The sequence below is a fragment of the Thermobia domestica genome, chromosome 3, assembly GCF_964235325.1.
Source record: "Thermobia domestica chromosome 3, izTheDome1.hap1.1, whole genome shotgun sequence".
NCBI classification, from domain to species: domain Eukaryota; kingdom Metazoa; phylum Arthropoda; class Insecta; order Zygentoma; family Lepismatidae; genus Thermobia; species Thermobia domestica.
Genome location: NC_137456.1, coordinates 186,788,883 through 186,816,618, shown reverse-complemented (window position 1 = coordinate 186,816,618; position 27,736 = coordinate 186,788,883). Strand labels below are relative to the sequence as shown.

Sequence of the window (27,736 nt, the reverse complement as noted above, 5' to 3'; positions counted from 1 at the left end):
ACAGTAACAACGATTAGTGATAAGTGTACAATAATAATAATAATTTAGTACTATTTTTAAAAGTCGGTATTGAAAATAAACACTATATGACTTAATTCTAGTCACTATTACTAATATCATTGGAATAAATATCATATAGTAATAATATTAATACTAATTCAACTTACAGTTATCATAAAACCAGTTGTTAAATACATAGTAATTGTAGAACCGGTTGTTCAATTATTTGAATGACACCACTGGTTATACGTCCAAGTTTTGCAGAGATTATGGGATATAGTTCGAGGGAAACAGTGCGACAAATAAGAGGAAAAGTATCTGTATCACAATTCCACACTTCCTTTATTGTGTTGGACTACTCTGAGAAAAGTGTCCCTATCATACCCCAACACCGTACCCTCAATCTCACTCTGCGTCAGATGTTGCGTGCCTCTTTATGTGATAATGGGGCTAAAGGTAACGAATTTTGCAACCATGGAAATGATTAAATGGAATGTGACGGCTTAATTCCAGGATATTCCTGAAGAAACTTTCCGCTGGTGATTGAACAATAACAGAATCAGTGGAGCAAGTATGTACGAAGTGTATCCGTAAAGTAAGGGTACAGCAAGTAATATTTTCGTGTGTAAGTTGGCTATACTGAGGTTCATTGTCAACGTCTCACTTTCCACTCTGCTACATGGAATCTAGTGCGAATAATATGTGTTTAAAATGGCTGCGCCAAGTCACATCACATGAAGTGCATATATCGTACATTTTCTTCAGATACGAGGTTAGCACCGTGCTACACTCTCGAAGCACTTGTTTCCGTGCGTGGAAACATTTTGTTGGATTTTCACGACCATAAAGAGATCAAAAACGAAATTGTAATAAGTTTCCAACAGCAAAAGTTAATATTGTGATTGTGAGGTACAGACGTTAGAAGCTCGACGTAACAAGTGTTTGGACAATGGCAGCAATTACCCCTGTATCATTAAATATGTAGTAGTAGACATTTTGTCAAATACACATTTTTTTGAATGAATATTAGCCATTTTAACCTTATTTTCCGGACTCGCCTGTTATTGTGTGTGTGTGTGTGCGCGCAGGAATTTGAATTGGTGAGATAATCGTTGCCGTATGTCCTATAGTTATAGTGATGTATACAGAACTTTTTGACTGCATTGTAAATTATTAACTGATCGACAAATCTTTGACTTTTTTTAATTCTTTTCTTTATTTTTATTAAAGTACGCCTGCTTCTATTTACATAGGTTGGATAAAAAGTAGTGGCAACACTGTTCTTACGTCAGAAGGCTGTATCTTAGCGCTACAAGAGTTCCTTAGCTGATAAGGAAATCTGAGGCGAGTGGTAATGATTGTGTTATCTAGTCAAAAGTATGAGTTCCGTAAGTAGAAGATGAAAGTGGAAATTATGTTGCGGAAAGACGAACAATGTGCGTGGATCAAGATTGAAGTGCGTCGTGAACGCAGTGCACAACAATGGTGACTTCGTGACGAACTTTTCGCCAAAATGAAGGAACAATTTTGCAAGAAGCACTATGACACAAAAGAAGCCATGATTCTTGTTGTATGGCAGTCCTTGCGGGACATCAACAAAGATTCACTCTGACGGTGTATGACACCTTCCACACATGTAGCTGAAGGTGATATAGATGAGACGCGATTACATTGAAGGAATGTATCAAGTATTTTGTGCACACAAAGTCAGGTACCGTACGAATTATAACAGTACCATTACGTTATATCCAGCCCTTGTATGTTGCCTTAAGACCTCTACAGCAGTTATGATCATATTTTGATTATCAAATTGCCAGGTGAAAGCTGAAATTTAAAATAATTCATTTATCGAGTTATTGTTGTGCAAGAAAATTAAATGTTACTAATGGTGATAAACTGTAGCATTGAAATCAGTGGAGGTCTATGGCCGATCGGATGGCAAACATTCAGTTAAGTAATTCATAATCACTGCATTTGTTCGGAAGAATTCTATTAATATTGGTTTTCTTGACCCCAAGTTCCGCTACTTCTTTGTGCGGAAAGTCCCACATTATTGGTTCAACACTGCAAGTCCTAACCATTAGCTTCAGTGAAATAATAAGGTATATTTAACAAGAAAATTACTAAGTACGGTCCTATGGTTAAAATTCATGGTCTATATTGGATGATGAACCACGCCCTTAACCTTACTAAAATTGTTGTATTACCGTCAAAATAGAAACAGGTGTTGTTATTTTGCTGGTAATGAGATACACTTAATTATATTCACAATGTGGGTTATGCAGTCTTCTTACACGCAGGGTTACGAACTATCATAGAAATGTAAAAATATACTCTTTCTCACTTCATCACCCTCGCCTTTCTCTCTCAAGAAATACAAGGTATTTTGTACAAAAATTGACTTGTTTTGTTCGAAAGTCAACTTGGCAAACTTGGTATAGCGTATGTCAATAAAACTTAAAAAAAAACTAGTGAATGTAGATTTTTTCGGAATATCTTTTATTCAGGTACCTGATCCTGGAGCGCCAACGTGGCGTACCGATTTAAAAGAATACATTTTCAAGAAAATGTTCATTCTCGAGTTTGTGGATTGTGGCACGTGCATGTGATACCCGATAACCTGTACCACTCTGAAGATAGTGACGTACAAAATATGAACCTACGTTAATTAAGGGTACTAGCAAGAACTTCTTAAGTGATTGCATATTTCAAAATGTGCAGTATATTTAGAAAAATATATCTTCGTACTTACTAATCGTAAGCCAATGAAATTGGATAGAAATATAGTCTAGCATACGTAATTTTTGGGGTAGATGTAGTGCAAATACCTAACCCTGAAGCCAGACAGGAACACCAGATTGCGAAACAAACATATTTTTTCTGAGAAATTTCCCGGATGTACCTGAATTTATGGATCAAGAAGCATACATATGTTATCATTTCAAAGCCTGATTTACTCGAAAGACAATCTCTGAATCTAAGTTGTTAGGGTCAATCAGGAGCATCCTAAATGGTAATCTTAACTTTTTTTTTCACCAATTTTACATCATATTTTTAGTGCGAATTTATATCTATATAGACACCTATTAACCGTATTTCAACAACTCAGAAAAGTCCGAAGGCAAAGGAAAGTGTCATTTTTTTGGAGGCATTTTCATGGAAGTACACCCCTGGGTCCTGCTATGATTTTTATTTTCTTAAAATTTCCCAGAGCGTGATTCATTCCAAAGACAATCGTACACAAGTCATGAATGTAAGAGAGTTATGGTAGGAGGAGAAATTTTCCCGATTGATAAATTTGTTCTCCATGTTATTATTATTATTCTTATTTACAGGTATCCTTTGTATCAGAAAGGAAATCCACAACTACGGGTGTTTCTTCCAAACTTCTGGATGAAGCTGATAAAACCTAAACAAAGTCAACCATCTAACATGGTGCAATTTATGGTGTCTAAAGAAATGACTAATTATGATGTTAAAAATTATCTTGAGAAAATATATAATGTTCCTGTTGTAGATGTCAGAACGCAGATAGTTGCAGGTATGTTAATCAGAAAATCAGTATTTTGTCATCCTAAGCTATTAAGAAGTGAAAAACTAGTAAAAAGACATACTGAAGGTAATTTTATTATGCTTTCATTATCTAAATAGGATTTTCTATTGTTACGAAATTGCTTACGTGTAATAGTACTATAATTATTAACTTTTCGTCTGTAAATCAGTGAAACATGACTGACACATACCAGTTAGAATTAGTGAGATTTACTCCATAACGTTAATATATACGAAGAGTTATAGTAAAATAACTCTATATTGAAAAATATCTACCGTATTTTAAGATTTATAGTTTCTTTCAGTATCATTAATCAGTGCAAAAACACTTCCAGATGTACTTTCATAAGAACCATTCCATGTGAAATCAACCAAATTTTCAGGAAAAAAAAAAAAGTCGCATCGGAATTTGATGAAACTTAGTGTACATGTAGGCCTCTACGAGAGATGATCATGCACCAAATTTTAGCCCTGTCCCTCTGTAGTACTTCTGTGATGGAGCTGCATCTCAGTACAAGAAGCAGAAAAACTTCATTAACATCTGTGTACATTCCCACGATTATGGTGTGGCATGTGGGTGGCATTTCTTTACAATCGTATATGACAAGGAAGTATGTGATGGTATTGGAGGTGCACTGAAAAGAAGTGCTGCAAAAGCAAGCCTTCAAAGACCGTGCACAAATCAGATCATGACTCCACGCCAATTGTACAGGTGGGCCACGAGTGATATAAAGGATTCTAAAATGGTGTATGTGTACTGCACAGAGGGGGAACTTGAAGAGGAAGCCACCTACCTAAAGGACAGATTTGATGCAGCTCGACAAATTCCTGGAACCCGTAAATTTCACTTTGGATCCTGCGTCTCAAAGAAAGGTAGCAATGAGGCACTATTATATTCTTCGAAGCCAGATTTCAAGGAAGAGTTAGTAATTGCAGCAGATGATTCCGAAGCTGGCATCACCATTGATAGAATCAGGGGCTTTGTTACTTTCACCTATGATGGCTTCTGGTGGCTTACTTGTGTTTTGCAAGTCGACGAGACACATGAAACAGCAAAGTTGTGTTTTCTGAGACCTAATGGTCAAAATCCTTCCTTTGTATATCCAGAGATACCAGACGTGCTCTCACTGCCTGCTTGTGACATCATCTCTCTTGTTGTTCCCATAACTGCAACTGGCCGTACATACACTCTAAGCAACAAAGAGAGGGAAGAAGCCACAACACGGTCACCATAACAATTGATCACTTTCAGCAAGTCAGTAATAGCTAAATATTTCTTACACCTTACTTCACCAGTATTGACAAATTGGCAAGTTACCACATTGGCACCCAAGGTGTCTCTCCCGAGATGGTCACATGAAAATCATTGTTGACTCCAAGCCTATTCTTGGCGCAAGTTGACGTTTGGCACACTTACGCCGAACATAGCCAATTTCAACGAAATCAAATGAGCTCTTTTTGAGATACCACTGATCCAAACTTTTCCCGGAAAATGATATTTAATTTTCAAATAAATGTTCCTGACATACCTTGTAGCCTATTCTTTCTTCTTCAAAATGGTATATTATTTTTCTCTCTAGTTCAATATTTACGTGAGACATGACCAATTGAAGCTAACAAGATTCTACAAAAACATCGGATTTGTCCATTTTTCACCACCTTGTACTCTGAAACTACAGGGAGTACAGGACTATAATTTGGTGCATGGTCATCTCTCATATGGGCCTACATATACACCAAGTTTAATCGAAATCGGATATCATGAGGTTTTGGCCTTGGTTGATTTCACATGGAATGACCCATAGATGTTACTTGCATCTTTTTGTTTACTTTTGTATGATACATAACAGACTTGGTACATATTCGAGCGTAGTATTATGAAGACAATAATGAAAATCCTCTTTCACCCGAGTATTATATATGTTCAAAAGACGTTATAGTAAAAGTGTATTGAAGTAAAGTTAATGTCTTATAAATCGGATAACACTCTTCTCAGTGTTTCCGCCGAACTTGAAACATGTAGGTCGTTGTTAAGCCAACTTATCCCAGGCAGATAAAACATGAACACTAAATAAAATGTAAAACTTTGGCACATTATAAGGTCGTCATTCAATACACATTCGCAATCGATCGCAGTCATGTGAAGCAAGGTTGGCTGGTTTAAACCAGCTGGTTTTTTCAAATAACCAACTGGTTTAAACCAAAAAACGAAAAATGTTCGTAAAAGTGTAAGTGTTCGTAAAATCTTGATGAACACACATTTGTGGGCCATCACGTTTCACTCTCGTATATTATTCGTATTACATTGAGACCTAAATTCCCCATTCATTACTCAAAGAGATTATACTGCAAAAGTCACTTTTGTATATATAAGTTCATGAATGTTTCTTTTGTGATTTTCGTGTAGTTTATTATTATTATGCAGCTGCAATTAAAGAAAAATTCTAAATATTGTTTCGTTTTAATAATGTTTACTATTGATAAAATACATCGAAATGACGTACGGGGGGGGGGGGGGGGGACACACAAATCCCACGAGAGCCATTTATTGAAATCAGAAGTATCTTTGGTATCTATTTATGTATAAATGGGTCAGAACCAGTGGATTCAAATAATTTGTATCTTTATTCATTTTTCTTACTGATATGCAAATTAACTCGTTTTTCTTTAACTTGGACTAATAAAAATCATAGTAAACTAACTTGGACTAAATTAGTTCTTCTGTACTCTGCAGTATTTTGAAATTGTTCATATGTAATTATGTACAATGGTTTTACTTGTGCAACTGTTTATTTTTTAGTCCTTCTGAAATGGCTCTTGACAGTTATATTAACAAGTATGTAAAGATCAGTACAATGTATTTTTATCAGGAGTCCTTCGTGAGTGTGTCGGCAGACGTATCGCCAGTTAATCCTGGTTTCGAGTTCAAATAGAGCACAATTTCTCTCGGTTGTAAGCCGAGAAGTTGTTTGGATTTCGCTTTAAGCTTATGTAATCCCTTCCAGCGTAACCCGATTGTTGTATAATAACACCAAGGGGAAAGAAACTTATTTCTGTCCATATGTGATATAAATACATAGAGAAAATTATTTAAACCAAAAAAACCTGTTTTAAACAAAAAAGAAAAAAAAAACTGAGTTTAAACCAAAAAAACTGTTTTATTGGTTTTTTTTTAAAAAAACATGGTTTTTGCCAACTCTGGTGTGAAGAATAAGAAATAATGAACCGATTTAGTCAATCCAGTCATATTATGTGTGCTAAATTTACAAAGGTATCCAAAGTCATGTAATTCCTCATTTGAACTCAACAAAAGTCCTTGCACTTGGTCTCCCACAAATTTAGAAAGTTCTGTTAATAACAGTTTTTAAAAGCAGAATGGTGAACGAAAAGAGTTTGCTCCATGAAATGTTACAACATTTTAGGCACAGAACTTAAAGATAGCATTGGAGGATTCTGCTCGCGCAACTTAACTTGCATACATAGATCAAGCTCAGGAATCCCTTATTACACGACCAGAACCAAAGATTGTGAAGAAAATAACATTCTAAATGACGTTCTTAATGTTCGAACAGCTGTAGGACCTACATAGGCTAATCATTTATCACCTAAACTGTTCCATTAATGTTAATGATGATCCGTTAAGACAGTTTGTCCCTAGAAATTGTATAGGCCTAAATTCGAGTTTGTGAGGGTTCAGATCACCCAGTCAAGATTGATTCTGAGTTTATATATTGCTGGAACCTGATCATCGAACAGTAATCAACCATAGGTTTTAGTCCAACTTCGATTGCTTCCCCTACGTCTGTAAATAAGATGTACATTGAAAATAATTCTCCAAACGAATTAAAGATTCCACCTACCTATATCCGGAACACTCACTCGACAAATTACGAAAGTTGTTTTACAATCTCACTTACTCTGCAGATACTAAATACAACAAAATTTTCAATAAGAATTTCAAATTCTGCGTGTTCCAGAAAATCATCTGTTACTTTTTCTGTTTTCCACCGAAAAGGTTACTTATTTAATAGAAAATTTAAAAATGAGGGAAAAAAAAAAAAAACTTGAAGAATGCCATTTTACTTTGGGCTATAATGCCGTAAAGAAATATGCCATACATAATAATTATTTAAAAAGATTAATTTCAGAATTCAAGTGTTAACTCTGCGTTAAAAATTGTTAGAGCATAAAATCGGACAAGAGCATTACCTTTAGCGTCATTAGTCCGAAGGAGTACAAAAATAAACTTCTCTCTAAACTAAATAGCAGAACTTATTCTTTATTCAGAAACAGTCCTCTCAACGATGTCAATGAAAAGATCAATCTTCCTTTCGTTGAGTCTTGGATAAGCGACCCGGAGACAATTAAAGTTTGGAAGTTAGCTCACCTTCTTTCCCCACCGTTTTCAGCAGTCCTGAGACTCGTTATTCAGGAATAAATTTTCCTGTATGTGTTTTGGCGAAGTGACTGAAAAACTACATCACTGATAACATTCCTAATATTAAAATTTTGATCAAAAATAGTTCGGATAGGTTTTCATATAAAACTTCGGTGGTCATGCTAACAATCTTTAATTAGTTTCTATAGATGTTGTTATGTTGAACTGCTTTCCAATCAGTTTGGCTATTCAGTGCACCCAACATTAGTTACTGAAAAACAGGCATTCGGATTTATTTGATTGTTCACGAAGTTTCAAAAATGTTCAAGATTACCTTAAAACATGTGTTTAAGGCTTAAGAACAAAATTTGTAAATAAAATAAAAGTCTGGCTATGGGAAGTCCACTTTCATCTTTTTTGTTCAACATAGTAATGAGTTTTAAAACTAAAATTTTGAAACTTGAAAAATTAAAGTGCATCCGATATGTTAACGATTGTTTGATCATATACACCGAAGAATATATTTATAATTCTAAATTTAATAGCATACATGGTAATTTAAGATTCACTATAGAAAAATAACTCAAACAGATCAACTTGAACCTTCGTATTTACAGGAAAAAAAAATAAAGAAATTCTATACTTTCATTTTTAGAATAAGTTTGTAAGACCAGAAGCTTTTAGGTCGTATAGTTCATGATGAGCAAAATGAAGAAAATTATCTCCGTGTTAAAAATGTTGACGTTGATTTTACCACATGTACTACTACCTTCAAGAAATTTAGAACAAATTTAGACATTTGAGATTTTCGCCGAAATTACAGAAAGTCTCTGGAGAAGTCACCTTTAAATCATAAATTGATCACAGGTCTTTCGTGTCTCAATCTGAATGTTTCAGCAGAATCTGATGTTGGAGTGAACCGTATGAAATCTCTTTTAGCTGAAGTAGTTAAAAACAATTGGTTAGATAGTAATAGGGTAAATCGAGTTATGAGGCAGTTCAAAGAATTTTGTTTGAAATTATATGTCATGATGAGTTACTTAGGTATTTTAATTTGAAGAAGACTTTTCGTTTGACAATTTCTAGTTTTATTTGTATCTCTCTCTCTCTCTCTGACATATATATATATATATAAAATATGTGTGTTTTTTTTTTGCTTTTTTTTCTTTTCTTTTTTTTAGCTGTAGCTGTAAAATTTTTCGTTTTGTATTTTTTCATTATCGAAATTTTTGTTCGAAATTTTTAGTTTGATTTTCTTGTTTGTTTGGTAAAAATGTTACTTTGATATTTTTCTCTAAGTATAAAAGAATAATATTTTTGCGGGATATAATGTAAGTGCTTATTTAATATGCAAAAAATTAGTAGACTATCAAAGTTTTGAACTACAAAAAGAAATTCAAACTAAAATCTTTTAGTAAATGAAATATCTTTAGAAGTTTGTCATTTTTGTATATCAATTTAATGATAAGGAAGTGTGGTAGGTTAAATTATTAACCACTCTGTTGCTACTGGTATTTATTTTTAACCTTGTACAGTTTTCTAATATAAGAGCAACAAGTACAATACCAGTAACATTTAGCAACTGATAAATAAGATCGCTAAAGATCATTTATTTTTTCTTACTGAATTTATTTTTGAAAATTATTTTGCTTCAGAAAATATATTCCAGAATTTTTTCATTCACTATTTCGTTTGTTTAAATTTTCGTTTGAAGAAAAATTTGCTTCATCATTTTATTTACTAGAAATTTTTTAATTAAAAATCTTACAGGATTATCGAAGAATAGTTTAAATCGGAACAGCCTAGAATTTATGAAATATGGCAACACTGTACAGTAGACGCTTAGTTCATTAAATCCTTGGCGGTCCCTATGACCATTTTGTCTCGTTCTAAGTGTGTGGCGAACTTGGGATTAATCAACAACGTTTGTAAAAATCAGTTAACCATTCTTACAGCCAATAGTTACAAATCTATTCATCCATTTAAAGGTATACACACATCTTTTAAAAGTTACCAAATTTTGTTTATTTATTTATTTGCACCTACTACAGGGCTTAAGCCCGGGACAGTATAGTGTACGAGGCCTGTCTAAAAAGTATCCGACCTTAATTTTTTCCACGCAAAGTAGTGATTCTCAGGCGGCGCCAGCGTGCACGGTGGAAGGAGGAACCTTAATGCGCATGCTTGAATTTTTTCACCGCGTTTGCGTGTGCCAGTCGTGAGCTGGTGGTCACGAAGTGAGGTGCTGTTGGTAGTGTTCGTCGGATTTAGTGTTTCTCGCAAGATGACTGAACGAATTGAGCAAAGATACTGCATCAAATTCTGTCAAAGGCTGGGTGATTCTCAAAGCCAAACAATTCGTAAGATTCAGCAGGTGTTTGGAGAAGATGCGATGGGTGTAACACAAATTAAACAATGGTTCAACCGATTCAAAGATGGCCGCACATCAGTCGAGAGTGAGCAGCGTAGCGGCACGCCCCAAACTGTTCGGAATGCAGCTGTTGTTGAGCGGGTGCGAAATTTGGTGATGGCAGATCGCCGTTTGACAGTGCGGGAGATTGCAGAAGATGTTGGAGTGAGTAACTTGGGTACATGCAATTTTGCGTGACGATTTGAACATGAAACAAGTGGCTGCTAAATTTGTACCCAAGTTGTTGTCTCAGGAACAAAAAGACACCCGTTTTGACATTGCACAGGACCTTCTGGACACCACCGACACTGATCCTGGGTATCTGAATTCCGTGATAACTGGAGATGAGTCATGGGTGTACGGGTACGACCCAGAAACAAAACAGCAATCGTCTCAATGGAAGCATCCCGATTCTCCAAGACCGAAGAAAACGCGGCAGGTGCGAAGCAAAATCAAGGTGTTGCTGACTGTTTTCTTCGATGCCCGTGGAATTGTGCATCACGAGTACGCACCGGAAGGACAAACAGTGACAAGGAAGTACTATCAAGATGTTCTCAGGCGACTCCGTGACCCAGTCCGGCGCAAAAGACCAGACATGTGGACAGCGAAGAACTGGCACGTCCATCATGACAACGCCCCAGCACATTCATCCCAATTGATCCACACGTTCTTAGCCAAACATGGAATTACAACCGTTCGCCAACCTCCCTACTCTCCAGACCTGGCTCCTTGTGACTTCTGGTTGTTTCCAAAATTGAAGACGCCTCTGAAGGGATCCCGTTTTGAGAGTAGAGAAGACATAATGCGGAACACGACGACGGAGCTGAACAACATTCGAAAAGAAGACTTCCAGCGGTGTTTCCAGCAGTGGAAGGATCGGTGGGATAAGTGTGTGAAAGCACAAGGGGCCTACTTTGAAGGGGATTAGGGTCCCAAATCTGTCAGGTATTCGTAACTATTTTTCTGGCCAAAGGTCGGATACTTTTTAGACAGCCCTCGTAGAATGATTTCGTAAAGAGAAAGCAAAAATTTCTAGGTACAAGGATAGTAAAAGTTACAAGAACAGAAAAAGAAAGTAAGCTATCAAAGAATAACAAATAGCAAAACATCACAAAATTACACTTTCATTTGAAATGACCTCAATTAGGATAGGATTGCATAATCCAAAACAGTAAAAATAAAAATATAAATAGATTATTTCCAAGATTAGAAAACTTGCTAAGCTATACTAAAACTAAATGAAATGACAATAACAAACTAGCAAATCATGAATATGAACGCGAAAGTTCATACAAATTTAAGACCCAAATACAATACAGTTATTGTTCATTTCTCTTGGAATAATCAGAGAGTCTCTGCTAGGACATATCACTACAAAACAATATCATTATGTATTCGAACATCACAAATTTAGTATTCTGCTTATCTAATTAAATTTGAGCAAGTTTCGTAGGTTTCCTTACTTTGTTTATGTACACAGAATGAGGCATTGCAAAATGTACATCAGTGTTCATTTTTATAAAATTATTCTCTCTTGTAGTAAAAGGGAGATCGTAAGAGTTTCTTATTGATATTAAAATACAGTAGTTTAAGAAACTCTCGATTATCTGGAATTCCATTCTCAGACTTGTTTTCCATTTATGGAAAACAAGTTCCATAGATTGCCTTCATCACATAAAGAAGTAAAATCGAAAATTTTTAGCAAGGTGAATACGGTACATTTTTCTTATACGATGATCTTTTATATGTATTATAGTGTAAGTATTACTTCCTGTCTTCATTTAAATATACACAAGCACTATAATAAATATTACCACATTCCGCACATGTGCTTTTTGGTTGATGTCTTTTCGAGGTACGACTTTTGCGCACTTACTACAAATTCCCATTTCATTGCGAATGAGCAGACAAGCTTTATATCAACTAAAAATTTAATTAAAGTGTTGATTTTTTGATTTTTGGTAGTATTCTTTTAACTGATCAGTATTTACTTTATAGAGATTAGTAATATCGTAATCATGTTGAAAATATTTATTATACACGCTCTGTATCACTGTCTTACAATTGAGAGTTCGCAATACTGATCGTATAAGAGAGTTTGTAATATTGTATACGGCTTGTTTACCTTCCAGTTAAATTCAACAAAGGTGGAGTAATAATTTAACATTTACATTTCAGTTCCTAATTTTCCCTATTACCAAAAATCGAAATTAACACTAGAATACACCAAAATATCGGGATACAAATCTGCGCATTCACATTGTGATTCTTTCTTTCTTCTTAAATTATTACTTAACACCAATATAAAGTTACAAGATACACCAGTACATATCTGTTAGACATCCTGCTTCCAAACTGAGTAATGGTATTTTTATGGATAACATTCTACAAGTAGATGATAAATATCCGAAACAAGATACGAATTCTAACAAATAAAACACTTTGAACACTAATAATCCACAAAACACGTCAATATTTGTAAATATAATCCAACCTCCAAAGAAATATGGTAATAAACTTCCTACTAATAAAAATAATAGTCTCACTCTTCCATCAAAATATACAGGGTTTTAATACACATAAACAACTCCAATTAGTAGTACAATTACATGATTTCGTACAGAGATGTTGATACTATAACAGAAGATTGGCATAGAGAAGATGAGATAGAGTATAAAGCAATTCCAAACTTTACCTAATCTGGCAAGAGGTGAATCATGTACTTTTGTTAAAAATAAAATGAAAATGTAGGTTTGAAAAACTTAATGAAGAAAAATAATTCGAATGTATTATAATAGAGATACCTTTGCTTTAAAACAAACACCTTCAGCTATAGCGAGAACAAACGGAACGCGTATAAGAACAAGGTGTTTTAATTCTAGTTACTTTACTTATTTGCTTATCCTGGATATGTGGGGTAATATTCAGGAGCTAACTGACGTAAATGGCGTATATGAGAAAATTAATGACATTGTAAAGCATAGTTTTGAAGTAGCATGTCCAATAAAAAAAAAGTAATTTTATCAAAACAAACAAAAAAAAAAAAAATAAAATAAAATGGACTACACCTGAAATCTTAAAAGCAAATATATTAAATATACAGCTAAATAAAATTAGGAAACGTTACCCTACTAAGATGAATGAATTTAGTTACAGACAATACAAAACTGGTTATAAACAATTTTGAAAATAGCGAAATAAAATTATAACAGTGGGAAGGTTTTTAAGCCACACAATAAAACAAAGGCAATGTGAAAAATAATTAAAGAGGAACTCAACCTGCAAACGAATAGCACCCATATAAGTAACGTAATTTATAAGGGCGTAAATGTGACAGATCCAAAGGAAGTAGCAACATCATTTAATAAGTATTTTACAAATGTAGGACAAACCCTTATTAAAAGCAAAGGAACTAGTAAAATTAACTTAATAGAACTAAAATTTTTTAAAAATGTGATAAATCGATATTCTTAAAATCTGTAACAGAGAGTGAAATAATCATAATAAAACATATGAATAATTCGAACTCGGTTGGGACTGATGAAATATCTAACAATTTGGTAAAAAGTTTTTACAAATATTTAGTTAAATTATTATGTTATCTATCAAATATTTAACTTTTAACAGGAACTTTTCATGATAAACTAAAAATTGCTAAAATTAAACAATTACACTGAAAAGATAAAGGCAATAAACAGAGAGCTATAGAGCAATATCATTGTTACACATAAGAGAGAAGATTCTGGAAAAGATAATGTTAAGTCAGGTAATGGATTTCATTTATAAATACTCTATTTTATCCAATACACAATGTGGTTTCTTGAAAGGTAAATCCACTGAGACAGCATTTTTTTCATTTTCTTGAAACTTCTAGAAAATTGCTAGACGGGAAAGAATTATGTATAGGAATATTTTTGGATCTAACAAAAGCCTTTAATTAAGTAAATCGTAATATATTGCTTGAAAAACTTCGTTGCTATGGTATTAGAGGCCTAGCAAATAAAGGGTTTGAATCATACCTTAAAGATCGGAGATAAGTATCTGAAATCACAAGAATAATTAATAATAAAAATAAAAAATGTGTATCAAGTGAAGAAATTATTGATCGAGGAGTACCACCGAGATCAATTCTAGGGCCACTTCTCTTTCTTCTGTATATTGTAAAACTTTGTGTAATTTTTGTCTCATATATAAGGAAGAGGTAGAGCTGTTAATAAAAAGAGCGTCCGGAATCGACTCCCACTACCAGTATTTTATTATAAAAAGTTCCTCTATAAAAGTATTTTTACAAAATACTATACAAATTGATTTCTCTATAATCAGGGTGAGTAAAGGTGGTCTTTGACCGTAAGGTCGCAGACAGGATCTCCAGCAGAGCCCCGTAGCAGGCAAAGAGGAGTGGATTTTAGGTACCCAAAACTCCGAAGCAAGCAGTGGGTAGGTTAGATGGCCAACAGAGCCCCGAAGCAGGCAAAGCGGCTGAGGTTGGGATTCCCAGACAGAGCCCCGAAGCAGGCAAAGCCAGGAGAAAGGATAGGCGTAGTCCCGTAGCAGACTAGAGGCTCTGGGGTTAGGTTACTCCTAAAGTCCCGAAGCAGACAGTAGGAGGGTCACCAGAAAACTGGTACTGAGCTGGATTCTTCTGTCCAATTTATGGCGTCCCTTGGGTGGCGGTGGCGCTGCTGCTTCAATTTCGTCTTCTGCTCCGTGGGAGGGGCTAAACGTCGTCTGCAGGTGATTGCAGGTCCCCCTGGTGGAAATTCCTCTTGATGAAGCACGAGGTAGTGTTTCTAAACACTTGATGCGTGGATTTGTTTGTAAACAACTTCACATGGGTTATCATACCCCCTGGCTTGTTTAAAAATAAGCCGAAGGGTTATTTTTGTTTATGTGATAGTTGGCAACACTGAGGAATCACACGCAAAAAAAAATCACTGAGCACTAAACACTTGTGGCACTGAAATAAATGAAAATCACTTTTTGGAGGAGTAATGTGGTAGGGGAATAGAGCACTAAACAAGTGGTCCCTATATACAGGCAGGATCCGTACATGGTGCATTATACTTCATTTCCCTCGAGATAGGTCTGTTTTTGGTTTGGCGTCAATAGATATATACTAATTCACTTATAGTAAGTGGAGTTGGAGTCTGTCTTAGCGGTTGCTCCTTAGTGGTATTATTGGTATTAAATGTTTCCAATGGAATAGGAGATGAAATTTCTATGCGGGTCGTTCGAGATTTGTTTGGTAACGAGCGAAGACGAAGATATAATATGTATAAAATAATAAGAGAATTATTAAAAAAGCTGCTATTGACACTGAGATATAAAGATAATTGATATTGGAAAGTTCTGATTCGAACGGCGTGATTTCTTGGTCATCCTGTATAAGGTGTAAAAGTTTCTAAACTATTTGCACTAAAGATATGTATTTCAATAAAATAATCCAATTTTAAATGCCAATGACGATGATAATGATAGTCCTGAATTCCCGGTCATCCTGTGTAATGTAAGTGTGGTCATAGCTTTTGGAACATCCTGTACAATATTTATGTTGCATAATGTCGGTGAAAATATGTAGTTCACAGAGGAAAAGAAAAAAATATCGATGAAAAGGTAGAATTATGTTAGCTGTCCTTGTAAAGATCAGTTGCCTTTTAAATGCGGAAATGCAGATCTCAGCATTTTTTCATTCAGTTGCAGAATAATGAATCAGCTTTTTATAAAACAAAGAGGAAATGAATGTTTGTATCGTTATTGAAAGTGCTTTTATCCATCTGAAGTCTTGTCTTCGTATTTCCTTCTTCCTAGTGGTGAGTACTGTAATTTTTTTTTTCGCTCGCGTAGAAAATAAAAAGAAGTTATTTATTCTTGTTCTATGTCTTCTCTATCTTCATAAAATTGCTTAATTCGGTCTATTGAGATTTCTTGTATTTTCTGCCGAAAAGAATGTGGAAATTCTATCTTATAAAGGTTAGGATTCAGTCTATCCAGGATTTGAACGGGTCCCACGTAGGAGGCTGAGAAGCTCTCCGGCACTCCTATTTGTCGATTAGGAAAGTAGACTAGTCCTTTTTGTCCCTTTTCAAATTGAGTTTGTCGGTCTGTTGTCGAAATACTTTTTCTGCTTAGTATATTCTGTTATTCTGTACACTCTCACGTATTTTATTCAGATGTTCTTTGTTGACACATAATGTTGAAGTTGACGCTAACGCAATATCAGAGATGATCTTTGGTTCATATTCATACATGAGGAAAAAAGCTGAATATTTAGTTTCGGCTTGTACGAATGTATTAATTGCGAATGTAATATATGGTATCAGCTTCGGCCAAAGATTTTGGTTTTCTTGCACGAAAAATTTAAATGCATTCTGTATTGTCTTGTGGAATGTTTCCACTATGCCTAGGTTTTTATGGTCGTATGCGGGGCAAAATTTAAATTCAAAGTTATAGCATTTTGCCAAATTTTGCAGCCTCTTAGCGCTATGTCTATCCAGATATAAATATGAAAAAGGTCCAAATTTGAGTATGATGTCATATATAAGAAATTGTTCAATTTCTTCCGCTGTTATGTTGTCCACAACCTTGGTCACACAATATCTTGTGGACATTTCTATGGCCACTAATATGTGTTTAAATTGTCTATTTCCCACTGTTATTTTTCCATTAGAATCATATTGCCAAGCTGTTGCGATTGGCTTAGGTGGGTGATGGAGTAATTGACCCGCTGGTTTAACTGGTAATTTCTTGAGTTTCTGGTATAAAATGCATGTCTTAATTCTGTTGGCAATGTACGCTTTCATATTAGGAAAGTAGTATTTCCTAAGCGCCGAATGATATGTTCTGGTATATCCAAAGTGTGGTGCCATGGGGTTATTGTGTAAGGCATCAAACCACTTACTTAATAAAGATTTCGGCACACAAAGTAAATATAGCAGTCCTAATTGGGGATGCTTCTGTGTTCTGTATAATATCCCATCTCTTAGAGAAAAATATTTTGCGGCCCGAAGAGTAGACAATTTATTAGGTTCCTTATTTTCCAGAACAGTAATAATGTCAGAGAATGAAGGATCTTTTCTTTGTTCTTCTGCTAAATTTGGTAGGATTATAGGTTGTTCAATTTGGAGAGTAGTGTCTAAAGAAAGGGATGCAAATACTTTAGCATCTTCTGTGTCCGAGAAGTTGTCAACTTCTTGCTTTTCTTCCTGTTTAATTTCTTGTTTGTCCTCTAAACGACTAAAGATGTCCGCTGGATGTAATTCGCTTTTAATGTGTTGTATTTCGAAATTATAGTCTGCTAAGAATATTGGGTAGCGACTAAATTTTCCAACTTTGCCCGCCTGTGTTGTGAGAGATGTCAAGCATTTGGCGTCTATAAATAATTTAAATCTTCTATTTAGTAGGAAGTATCTAAATTTTCTCAAAACACAAATTAAGGCATACAGCTCTTTTTGTCAATTGGATGCTTTCCTTTCACTTGGTGTAAAACGTCTACTAGCATAAGCAACAACACGTTCTTGTTTCCTTTTAGGGTTATAGCATGCTAATAAGCCTCCTGCGGTGATAGAGGAAGCGTCAGTATACACGCGTATTTCCAGTGAGGGATCGAAGTGAAACAAAGATGGCGCGTGTATGATGTCCGTCTTAAGTTTCTCAAATAATTCGTCATGCTGAGAGGTCCAATTAAATTTTGAATTCTTGTCTAAAAGGCACTGAAATGGTTCTATTTTTTCCGAGAAATTTTTGATATGTGCTCTTAAATAAGAGCATAATCCTAAAAAGCTTTTCAGAGTTCTTTTAGTAGTTGGTTTCTTAAAATTTCGAATCTTGTTAGCGATTTTGGGTGAAATCTTGATTTCTTTCCCACTAACTGTGAAGCCTAAAACGTCCAATTCTGTGTATAATAAGTGGGTCTTCTTTGGACTAGCACGAAAATCATGCTTTCTTAATCTTTTAAAAAGTAATTCTAAATCCGATAACTGTTGTTTCCAATTTTTACTTCCTATGACCAAATCATCAGCAAAGGCAGTTATACGGGGTGGTAGGCCCTCTAAAAGCATGTGTACAGCTATACTGAGTCCGGCGGCGGAAATAGAGTGACTCATGGTACACCTCTGGAATTTATATGCCTTTCTAGTATGGTTGACCTCAAAAGTCATGTTTTTTGGCTTTTGGGATGCAACAATAGCTGGAAATATGAGGATTTTATGTCAATGGCTTTTCCTCTTAAAACGTATAGAATATCCTCCGTATTTTGAAATGGAATACTCAAATAATGTGAGAATTTATTGTAAGCTTGGAGGTTCAAAACTAGCCGGAATTCCGAAGTCCCGGGCTTTTTCACAATGATCAATGGTGATGAAAACGAACTATCGCTAGTTTCTTGATAATATTAGCGTCTAAGAGTTGCTTAATTTGTAAGTCAATTTGAGGTCTTACCGCTAATGGAACTGGAGGAGATCTTTGATGAAAGGATGCTCCTTTGTCTATCCTTATTTTATGTATATAATCTCGGAAATATCCAATATCTGTTGGTGTGTAGGAAAAAACATCTCTGTATTTAAAAAGTAAATCTTGTACGGCTTTCTTTTTTTCTTCTGATAAATCCGGGTTTATGTCAAACAAATTAATATCAAAAAATGATTTTGTTTCTTCTAATCGATCCTGAACTTTTTTTTCTGATCTGTAAAAAGTTTCGTCGTCATGGCCACTATCTGGACAATTACCCTGTAAATCTATTTCTGGAAGGTTCTCTTCTACGTATGCTACAGGTGTGTTCTTTGCTAGTGTTACCGGCTTATTTGTAGGATTCGATATTAATAGAGTGAGATTATTTTTAGGTACTTTGGTAGGCAATGTTTGCAGACCATGCCTGTCTAATAAATTCTCTAATGGAGAAATGAAAAAATGTTTGCGTTTTTTCTGCTGATTTTTGATACTAATAGGTAAAAAGAAATGTGTCCTGGCAGGTATAGTGACTTTTCTGGTTGTCCGTCTCCTTTAGCCTAACCGGCATAACCGTGGGACGTAAAACTCAAAAATTTCATTTCATTTCATTTTCTGGTTGCATTGCCTAATTGTATTCATGGCACTAGCCGATAGTTTTTCCTGAGTATTTATCTCCCTTGGATACTGTGGAGGTCTAGGTTTTTTATACACTGACAGTGTATGATTTTGCAAATCGATCTTTGCTTGCAATCGGTTTAAAATATCCTCGCCAAATAGAGTTAGAAAGTCTCCATGTTCTAAGATTCTGAAATAATATGAGAATGTCGTTGAGCCCAATCTAAATTTAATTAAAGCTATGTATCGTAGATTTATAATAGAATTCTCAATTCCTCTCAAATTAGTGTTAAAAGGGATTAATTTTGTATTAGGAGGAATGGCTAATCTAGGCCAGAGAGACAACGAACTTCCGGTGTCAATAATTACAGGATTTTTTTCTCTATTAACCGATACATTAACTAATGATTTATGGTCTTGATTTAACATGTTAACACTTTCTCTTCTTTCCGACAAAAGAGCCACTGCATATAGCGATGTGTTTCCTATCATCTGATGTTCATTTTTATCTATGTTTTCGGCTCCCAGAACATTTTCGTGTAAGGGTCTGTCCTGGGGCCCGTTTATACGTTTCCCTGTTGTTGTGTATTTTTAAAACATACGCTGGAGGTATGTCCTCTCTTATAGCACGTCCCACATACAGTGACAGTTTCTGGTCTAGGCCTATCATTATTGGTATTATTATTGTTTTTAGGACCATTCTTTCTCCCATTTTTTTGATGGTTCTGATTATTATTTGGGTTTTTCGGTTTATGATTATTACGGCCACCTTTTCTAAATTGTGAGGCTTTCATAGCATTCTGGGCCACCAAAAGTGATAGTTCGGCCATCTGGTTTGCTAATTTAGAAAAGTCTAACGAATTAGTTTTATTAGAATTGCTAGAAGTGCTAGGCGCCGGGGGGCCGTGCGGGGGATTCTGGTTCGCGGTTTGATGGGAGGAACTTGTAGGTATTTGATTTTGTGGTGTAGAAGGTGCAGGGAACATAGGAGGAGGTTGTTGATATTGACTCCAATTATGCGCTGGATTATATAACGGATATGTGATTTGTTGTTGTCGCTGGTGAACAGGAAAGGAAGCGCCAGCGATCGGTCTCGAATGTAAATTACTGACTGGTGTATTTTGTTCGCACAGCAAGTAAATGGCCTGTTGTAGCTCAACATAATCACGTTTCTTCATCAAGTCATTCGCTTTTTCTAAATTATGTAAGTGAGTCTGTACAGCCTGAACGGTTGTAAAGGATTCTAATGCTATTTTTTGTAAAAAAAAAATTTCGCAAACCTAATGATAATTGATTTTCGTTTCCTCGGTGGCCTGAGGTAAAACTTGCCTAATTACTCTTAATTTCCTAAGAAAGTAAGCATCTATAGGTTCATTTTCCCCTTGCTGAACCTGGAAAATTTCAAATTCCGCCTTATACGCTGGAAGTTTCGGCCTGCTCAAATCTATTAATTAGTCTTTTAATTGATTATAATTTAGTGTGTCCAATTGATTTTGAGCTTTTAATTGCAAAACTAAATCCAGAGCGACATCCTGCAAATACATAGGTAACAGCTCTTTCTTCTTCTGTTCGTTCCACGAATGTAATAATGCAAGATGGTCAAAGAGCATAAAGAACCTATCGGGATCCTCCGTCACATGACCCGAGTATTTAGTAAGATGTGGTACATTAAAGGAAAGACGCGAATTCTGCTCCATATTAAAAATGTTTTCTGGAAAAGTGTTTTTACCGGTTCTAGTTTGAGGCATAAACAAATTCAGTTCACTAAAAGCACTAACACTTAAAAATTCACATACCTTCCAAAGACAAAAAGTCCACTTCCAGTTAATAAAAATATTGTCCGGTAGGGGAGTATTCAGAGCTTATTCTGAGTCAGTCAAGCCTCTACCATGCAAAACTTTGTGTAATTTTTGTCTCATATATAAGGAAGAGGTAGAGCTGTTAATAAAAAGAGCGTCCGGAATCGACTCCCACTACCAGTATTTTATTATAAAATGTTCCTCTATAAAAGTATTTTTACAAAATACTATACAAATTGATTTCTCTATAATCAGGGTGAGTAAACGTGGTCTTTGACCGTAAGGTCGCAGACAGGATCTCCAGCAGAGCCCCGTAGCAGGCAAAGAGGAGTGGATTTTAGGTTACTCCTAAAGTCCCGAAGCAGACAGTAGGAGGGTCACCAGAAAACTGGTACTGAGCTGGATTCTTCTGTCCAATTTATAGCATCCCTTGGGTGGCGGTGGCGCTGCTGCTTCAATTTCGTCTTCTGCTCCGTGGGAGGGGCTAAACGTCGTCTGCAGGGGATTGCAGGTCCCCCTGGTGGAAATTCCTCTTGATGAAGCACGAGGTAGTGTTTCTAAACACTTGATGCGTGGATTTGTTTTAAACAACTTCACATGGGATATTACAATATAAATGATCTTTCTAAAAGTATTAACAGTTCATGTATGACTTTATATGCAGATGATACAAATACAACCTCTGACAATAAAGTTCGTTGAATGAAGTCGCAGTGCTCGACCTGGCAAGACTGGTGCAACGAAACACTGCACACGAGTAGCGACAGATGCCGCCATTGTGGACCCACCGTTGTTGAGTTGTGAGTCAACTGTGGTCTGTGTGAGACGCGTTATATCAAGTGAGTGTTAGTGTATCCGGTTCCAAACTGATAACAGTAAAATGAACGAACAAAGGATCAATTTGAAGTTTTGTTTTAAGCTTGGTAATACACCGAAAGAAACCCATGATATGCTGGTATAGGTTTATGAAGATCAAGTAATATCCTGAAATGTTCAATTCCTCAGCAATCATTCACACAGTTAATCGGCGATCGTTCGTGATTAATGTCTCCTTTTCAATGTTTTCGTCTGTGCGAGAGCTTGACGGCCTTCCGCTAGGGGTTTATCAGAAACACTATCCCGCCTTTCTCGGAAACGGCCGAACCATTCGTAAACACACTTCAAGGATACTGCTTGATCTTCATAAACCTGTACCAGCATATCATGGGTTTCTTTCGGCGTCTTGCCAAGCCTAAAACAAAACTTCAAATTGATCCTTTTACAACGGTATGTTGTATATTTCATTATCATGTTGTACTATTATCTATCTGTACTGGTCTTAGGAATAAGATCAGAGGTGCAATAACGAAGCAGATTTTGTAAAGGAAGAAAAGGAAATTGTAATGAGTATTATTGTTCCTTAGTTACGGTATTGAATTAAACGAATAGACGGATGATAGATTGAAGATTAGGTAGTTCTCAGGACAATTGATGTTAAAGGAATTATAAGTTTGTATCCTGAACACTAAGTGAAGGTAAAAATAAATAGTATTTACGTTATAATGTTCTTTTATATATATTGTGGCTCAAGTGATATTTATTAAGAACCACGGGAAAGGAACAAATTATAAGATTATTGTTCCATAATTAAATGGTGCCTTCACACCGGGAATTAGTGTTTCGTTTCGAAGTATAGTAACAACGAACACAATTGAGCCCAATATTTATGTTACCGTTCTAAGAAGTGGTAAACAAATATACAGAGGTATGTCGGAAACAGAAGGTGTCCAAGACAGACTTATACAAAGGGATATTCCTGTTCCTGAAAGTATGTCAGATCTCTTAAAGCAGATATCTTGTCAAATGAATCAACTTCAGCAGAAAATGGTGACTTATCAGCAGTTTGAGGAATTCCAGCAGGTAAATCATCAGCAGTTTGAGGTATTCCAACAGAAAATGGAAACTCAACAATAATTTGAGGAATTCCAACAGAAAATGGTAACTCAACAACAATTTGAGGAATTCCAACAGAAAATGGTAACTCAACAACAATTTGAGGAATTCCAGCAGAAAATGGTAACTCACCAGCAGTTTGAGGAGTTACAGCAGAAAATGGTAACTCAACAACAGTTTAAGGAATTCCAGCAGGTAACTCATCAACAATTTGATGACTCAATAAAGCAACTGCAACTTAAAATTGAGGAACGACTTGAAGATAAAATGGACCGATTACAATGCAAAATAGAAGGTCAATTGGGGGAGCAAATTTCTATGAGATTCAAGCAGTATGATCAAAAGATGGAACGAGTGTCCCAAAATTATACTGAAATACAGGAGGTGGTTAAAGTAATGGAATCAGTGATTAATGAACACACTTTTCACATCCGAGAACTTAGAGAGGATATGAATTGTTTTCAAGAGTGGTACAATTCTACTTGAAGACATTCACTTGCATACACACAGAAAAATCAAATACAATAACATGTACAACATATACTCAGAAAGGTACTCTATTATCCTTCCATCATGTAAAAAAAGTCAAGTCCCTGTAAACAGCTTTAGAATCAAACTTAAAATGTACTTAATAGAACATTGCTTTTACTCTTTTCGAAAATATGATGAGAATTATGATGAGAAGCATGTAAGATATTTCCAATCTAAGTGGTACCATACAAGAACATTGTTAACTGGAAGGGCAGAGAGAAATCGGCGAGGGGATTAACTTCAGTTCACTTTACATTCATACGATATACTGTACATACAACAAATAACTGAAAGTTTCAGGGGCTAAGCCCCTCATAGCAGCATTCTAGCTACGGGTCTGATTTCAGCCTACCCATTTCGAAACTTCACGCTTCGTTGCTGCTTCTGAGGCCATAGGCCCAACTTCCTGGTAAAAATATAAGAATTATTCGAGACTTTTTTTTGTGATGATATGTCCCATTATCCCTGGAATTAAAATGAACATAAGACTGGCTGGCCGGAAATACATATTTAAAAAATGAAAGCCATCGCCTTCAAGTTAAATTATAGAGGTTTTTAACAAGCTGTAGGACGGAAATAGTTAAGTCGTACGTTATGAAAAAAGAACACTGAATACCATTTACATTCTTCCAAATTTCTGGCCCGCTCTTGTTCCAGTAGGAACCTGTGTTGCTATAAACACTGCCTGCAAGTAGTCGAACAGGCTTTTTTCCAGAAAATTTTTTGGGGTCGAGGGGATTGTACTGGGACACTAGTTGCTAAAGGACGTATCCTGCACAAAAGAGACGTGTAATCGCAGTTTAATTTACCGTAACTCCGACAAGTGAGGGGAGGGGGACTTCAGGTTGTGTGCCTAGAAGAAACACTGCATGTGAACAATTTCACGATTGTCTCGTTCTTTTTCATCGTCCTTTGTTTCATTTCTTCTGAAAAGGAAGAACCAATATCAGGACGATATATAGCTTACGGGATCGTTGGAACTCATCCAATATGGACCAAAATTGTTATGGTGATAGAACTTCACGAGCTTAGTACGCATATAAAATATTTTAGTGTACAAACCTGAGTTTGAGTTATTGGCCAACGAATTTGGGATTTACCATAGTGAAATGTTATTATATTATATGTAGTACGCTACCGACGATACTGATCTGATTTTGACAAAATTTGATGAGAGTTCATGTAGCTTGGTACGTACATGGAATATTATGATATACAGATCATTGATTCTCGAGTTATCGACCATTAAGTTTGGGATTGGACTTAGTGAAATTAAGAAATTTCAATAAATCATGATCGATAAATTCCATCCGATCTTAACCAAACTTGATATGGCAGTAAAGATTGACAAGATATGTAAACATTCCAGCACAGTATGGAATATTATAATGTACAGATCTTCAGTTTCCAAGTTATTTGACATCGAAGTTGGGTTTGAGCTCAGTGAAATCAAGAAATTTCACTGAGACGCGATTGATGGAACTCATCCGATCTTCACCGAATGTAGCATACGTTCATGAATTTACTATGCATATTAACTCTTAAATTGTGCACATCTTTATTTCTCGAGATATTTGCCACCGAAGCTGGGGTTGGACGTACTTGAGTCCGAACCCAAAGTTTAATAGCGAATAACTAAAGAATTAAATCCACGCATATGCCCGGTATTTCACACATATTAACTTGTTAAAGTTTACCAATATTAAAAATTTTGGTTAACTGGAGATCTTTAGTTCCCGAGTTATTGGGTACTAAACTTCGGGCGTGAACTTACAAACCACACACTGGAAGCAAGTACAGTGTGTACGAACAAGATTTGCTTAAAATCAATGAAGAGCGATTTTTTCCGCTACAGGAAGATTCAGTAGTTTATACAACAGCAGTTACGAGTGCACTAAACAAGATCCATATGAAATGCAAATAGTCTCTTTTATTCTTGAAGTTATATAAAAATAATCACTCTATTTCGTAACTTTAACTTTCGAACGTAGAAATATCCATCTACAAAATGTGTATTCGGAATATTTTTTCCTTTTAGAATACAGCTTAAGTAGGCATGTCTGTTAATAAACAATAAATTTTAAAAAATGGTTTAATGTATAAATGTCAGTTTTAAGGGATACCTGAACTTTATATATATACACACAAACACACACATTTGTTTGTGCACCCTACAAAAGGCGAGCTGGGCCATAGGAAAACCGAGTATTCATTCATATCTACTTTAGTATTGAAGCTACTTTCCTAATATGTTTCGAAAAGTTGCGTCGGCGATAGAGCTACGTTCCTAGAGGCATCAGAATGCAATATCTCGTCCATGACTTGATGCGTACAAATGAGCACCCAAACCAACTGGGCATTTGCAAAACGAGTAACTGTAAAAAACGAAGACACTAACAAACAAACAAAGATATTGTGTGTAAAATGCGAGTTCAGTGAGTAAATGCGAGCAATGGAATTAGAGCAATTGCTTTAAACACTAGTTAACTTTGTAGCAAATGAAACACATGGATTAATGCTGTTGACTTTCTTGGGTCCTCCAGTTTCTTTCCACATTTCCTTTCCACCAATTATTTCATAATCATTTACTCTCATTAATCACCCGTCTATTCTAAGCTATAAAGTATAACCAGGGATGTAAAACAAGAAATTTCATTTCATTTCAAATGGAACAGCGCACTGATTCAATCCCCGGAGAAGTTAGTTCGTGGTGGACAACATTGTTTCGATGGGTCTTCTCGGAGTGCTCCCACTTCCTTTCACATTCTCATACCACTAATTCTTCCATCGTCATTCACTTGCCTTGATCATCGCCTCTCTTAAACTAACTGACATAATCGTGGAACGTTAAACTGTAAGATTTCATTTCATTTTGTAATGGAATGGCGAGACAAAACTAGAGTTATATCTGTTTGTGTGTTCGATGAAGGTTAGTGTTTCTTTTCAGCACCGAGGCTGTATGAGACGGAGTCTTATAGTTTAAGGTGGAATCGGAACCGCTATAATAATTCAGATTTTATTAATGCTTCTATGAGACTATGTGACCAAAGAGGGACATGCTAGCTACAAGGCAAGCGGGAGAACAATATTATATGCCTACAAGAAACACGAAACAAGATACATTATTCATACCAGGTGGGAGAACCGGGTTCGATTCCCGGCGGGAGCTCATGTGGTTCGGATTCCATGTTAACGAGTAGGTCAAGTCTCATATAGCCTCGCTGCTGAAAGGGACGTTAAACTCAAAATCAACTTAACTCAATTATTCTTACCATCGAATTTGATATTTTTGTTATAACGTCGAAAATGAAGTACTAACGGCAAGAATACTGCAAAACAAAATAGAATATAAAACAATAAAACGAAAAAGGCAGTAAGTTTAAAATTGACAAGGAAGGGATTTTAAAAGGTTAAGACATTATCATGTTACTTGCGTTAACACTTAGCAACAACACACAAATATACTATTATACTATTAGTTCATATACTATGTCTAATACACTATTGAACGTCGTAATCTTTTATCACTTAAAATTTCTGTTTCTCTGGAATATTATAATATATTTGTCTAATCGAATCGATTTATCTACATATTTTACTGTTTTAGCCGTAGTAACTATGAAACAAACCATAGTTTATGCTAATATGCAATGTTGTCAATTTTAATGCGAATGCTTAGCAATAATGTGTGCCTACACTTTTTTGATAACTTTTTTATCCGTTTGTCTTGACATATTTACAGTACTCTTACATATTTTTTTCTACTTTGATCTCTCCATGAAATCCATAGATTTGCTCCCAAAGGATTCAACTGTTAATTTAATGAGAGAATAGCGAGACCATTGGAATCCAAAATTACTGACCAACAAAACTTGATCATGGCTTCTATATGTGCACCATTGTTCTCTCGGTTTTCTGTCTTACCGGCATGCTTCAAAGACACACTGACCTTACGAAGTATTGCGAAACTCAAATGCTACACAATGCTTCATATAAGCATTATATAACTACCTATAAAATTTCGTAGTTGACTTTCCCAACTTCAGGGAACAAAACCTAACTGCAACATCCTAT

The 27,736-nt window shown here is 35.5% G+C and overlaps 1 protein-coding gene across 2 annotated transcripts in view; it reads left to right on the top strand.

The window, feature by feature from the left end:
* Positions 1-27,736, top strand: part of mRpL23 (mitochondrial ribosomal protein L23) — a 126,464-nt gene that overhangs the window by 22,038 nt on the left and 76,690 nt on the right. For both annotated transcript variants that reach the window (XM_081752060.1, XM_081752061.1), the window contains exon 2: positions 3,336-3,541. In XM_081752060.1, the coding sequence (XP_081608186.1) occupies positions 3,336-3,541 (206 nt within the window). The remainder of the gene's footprint in view (positions 1-3,335; positions 3,542-27,736) is intronic.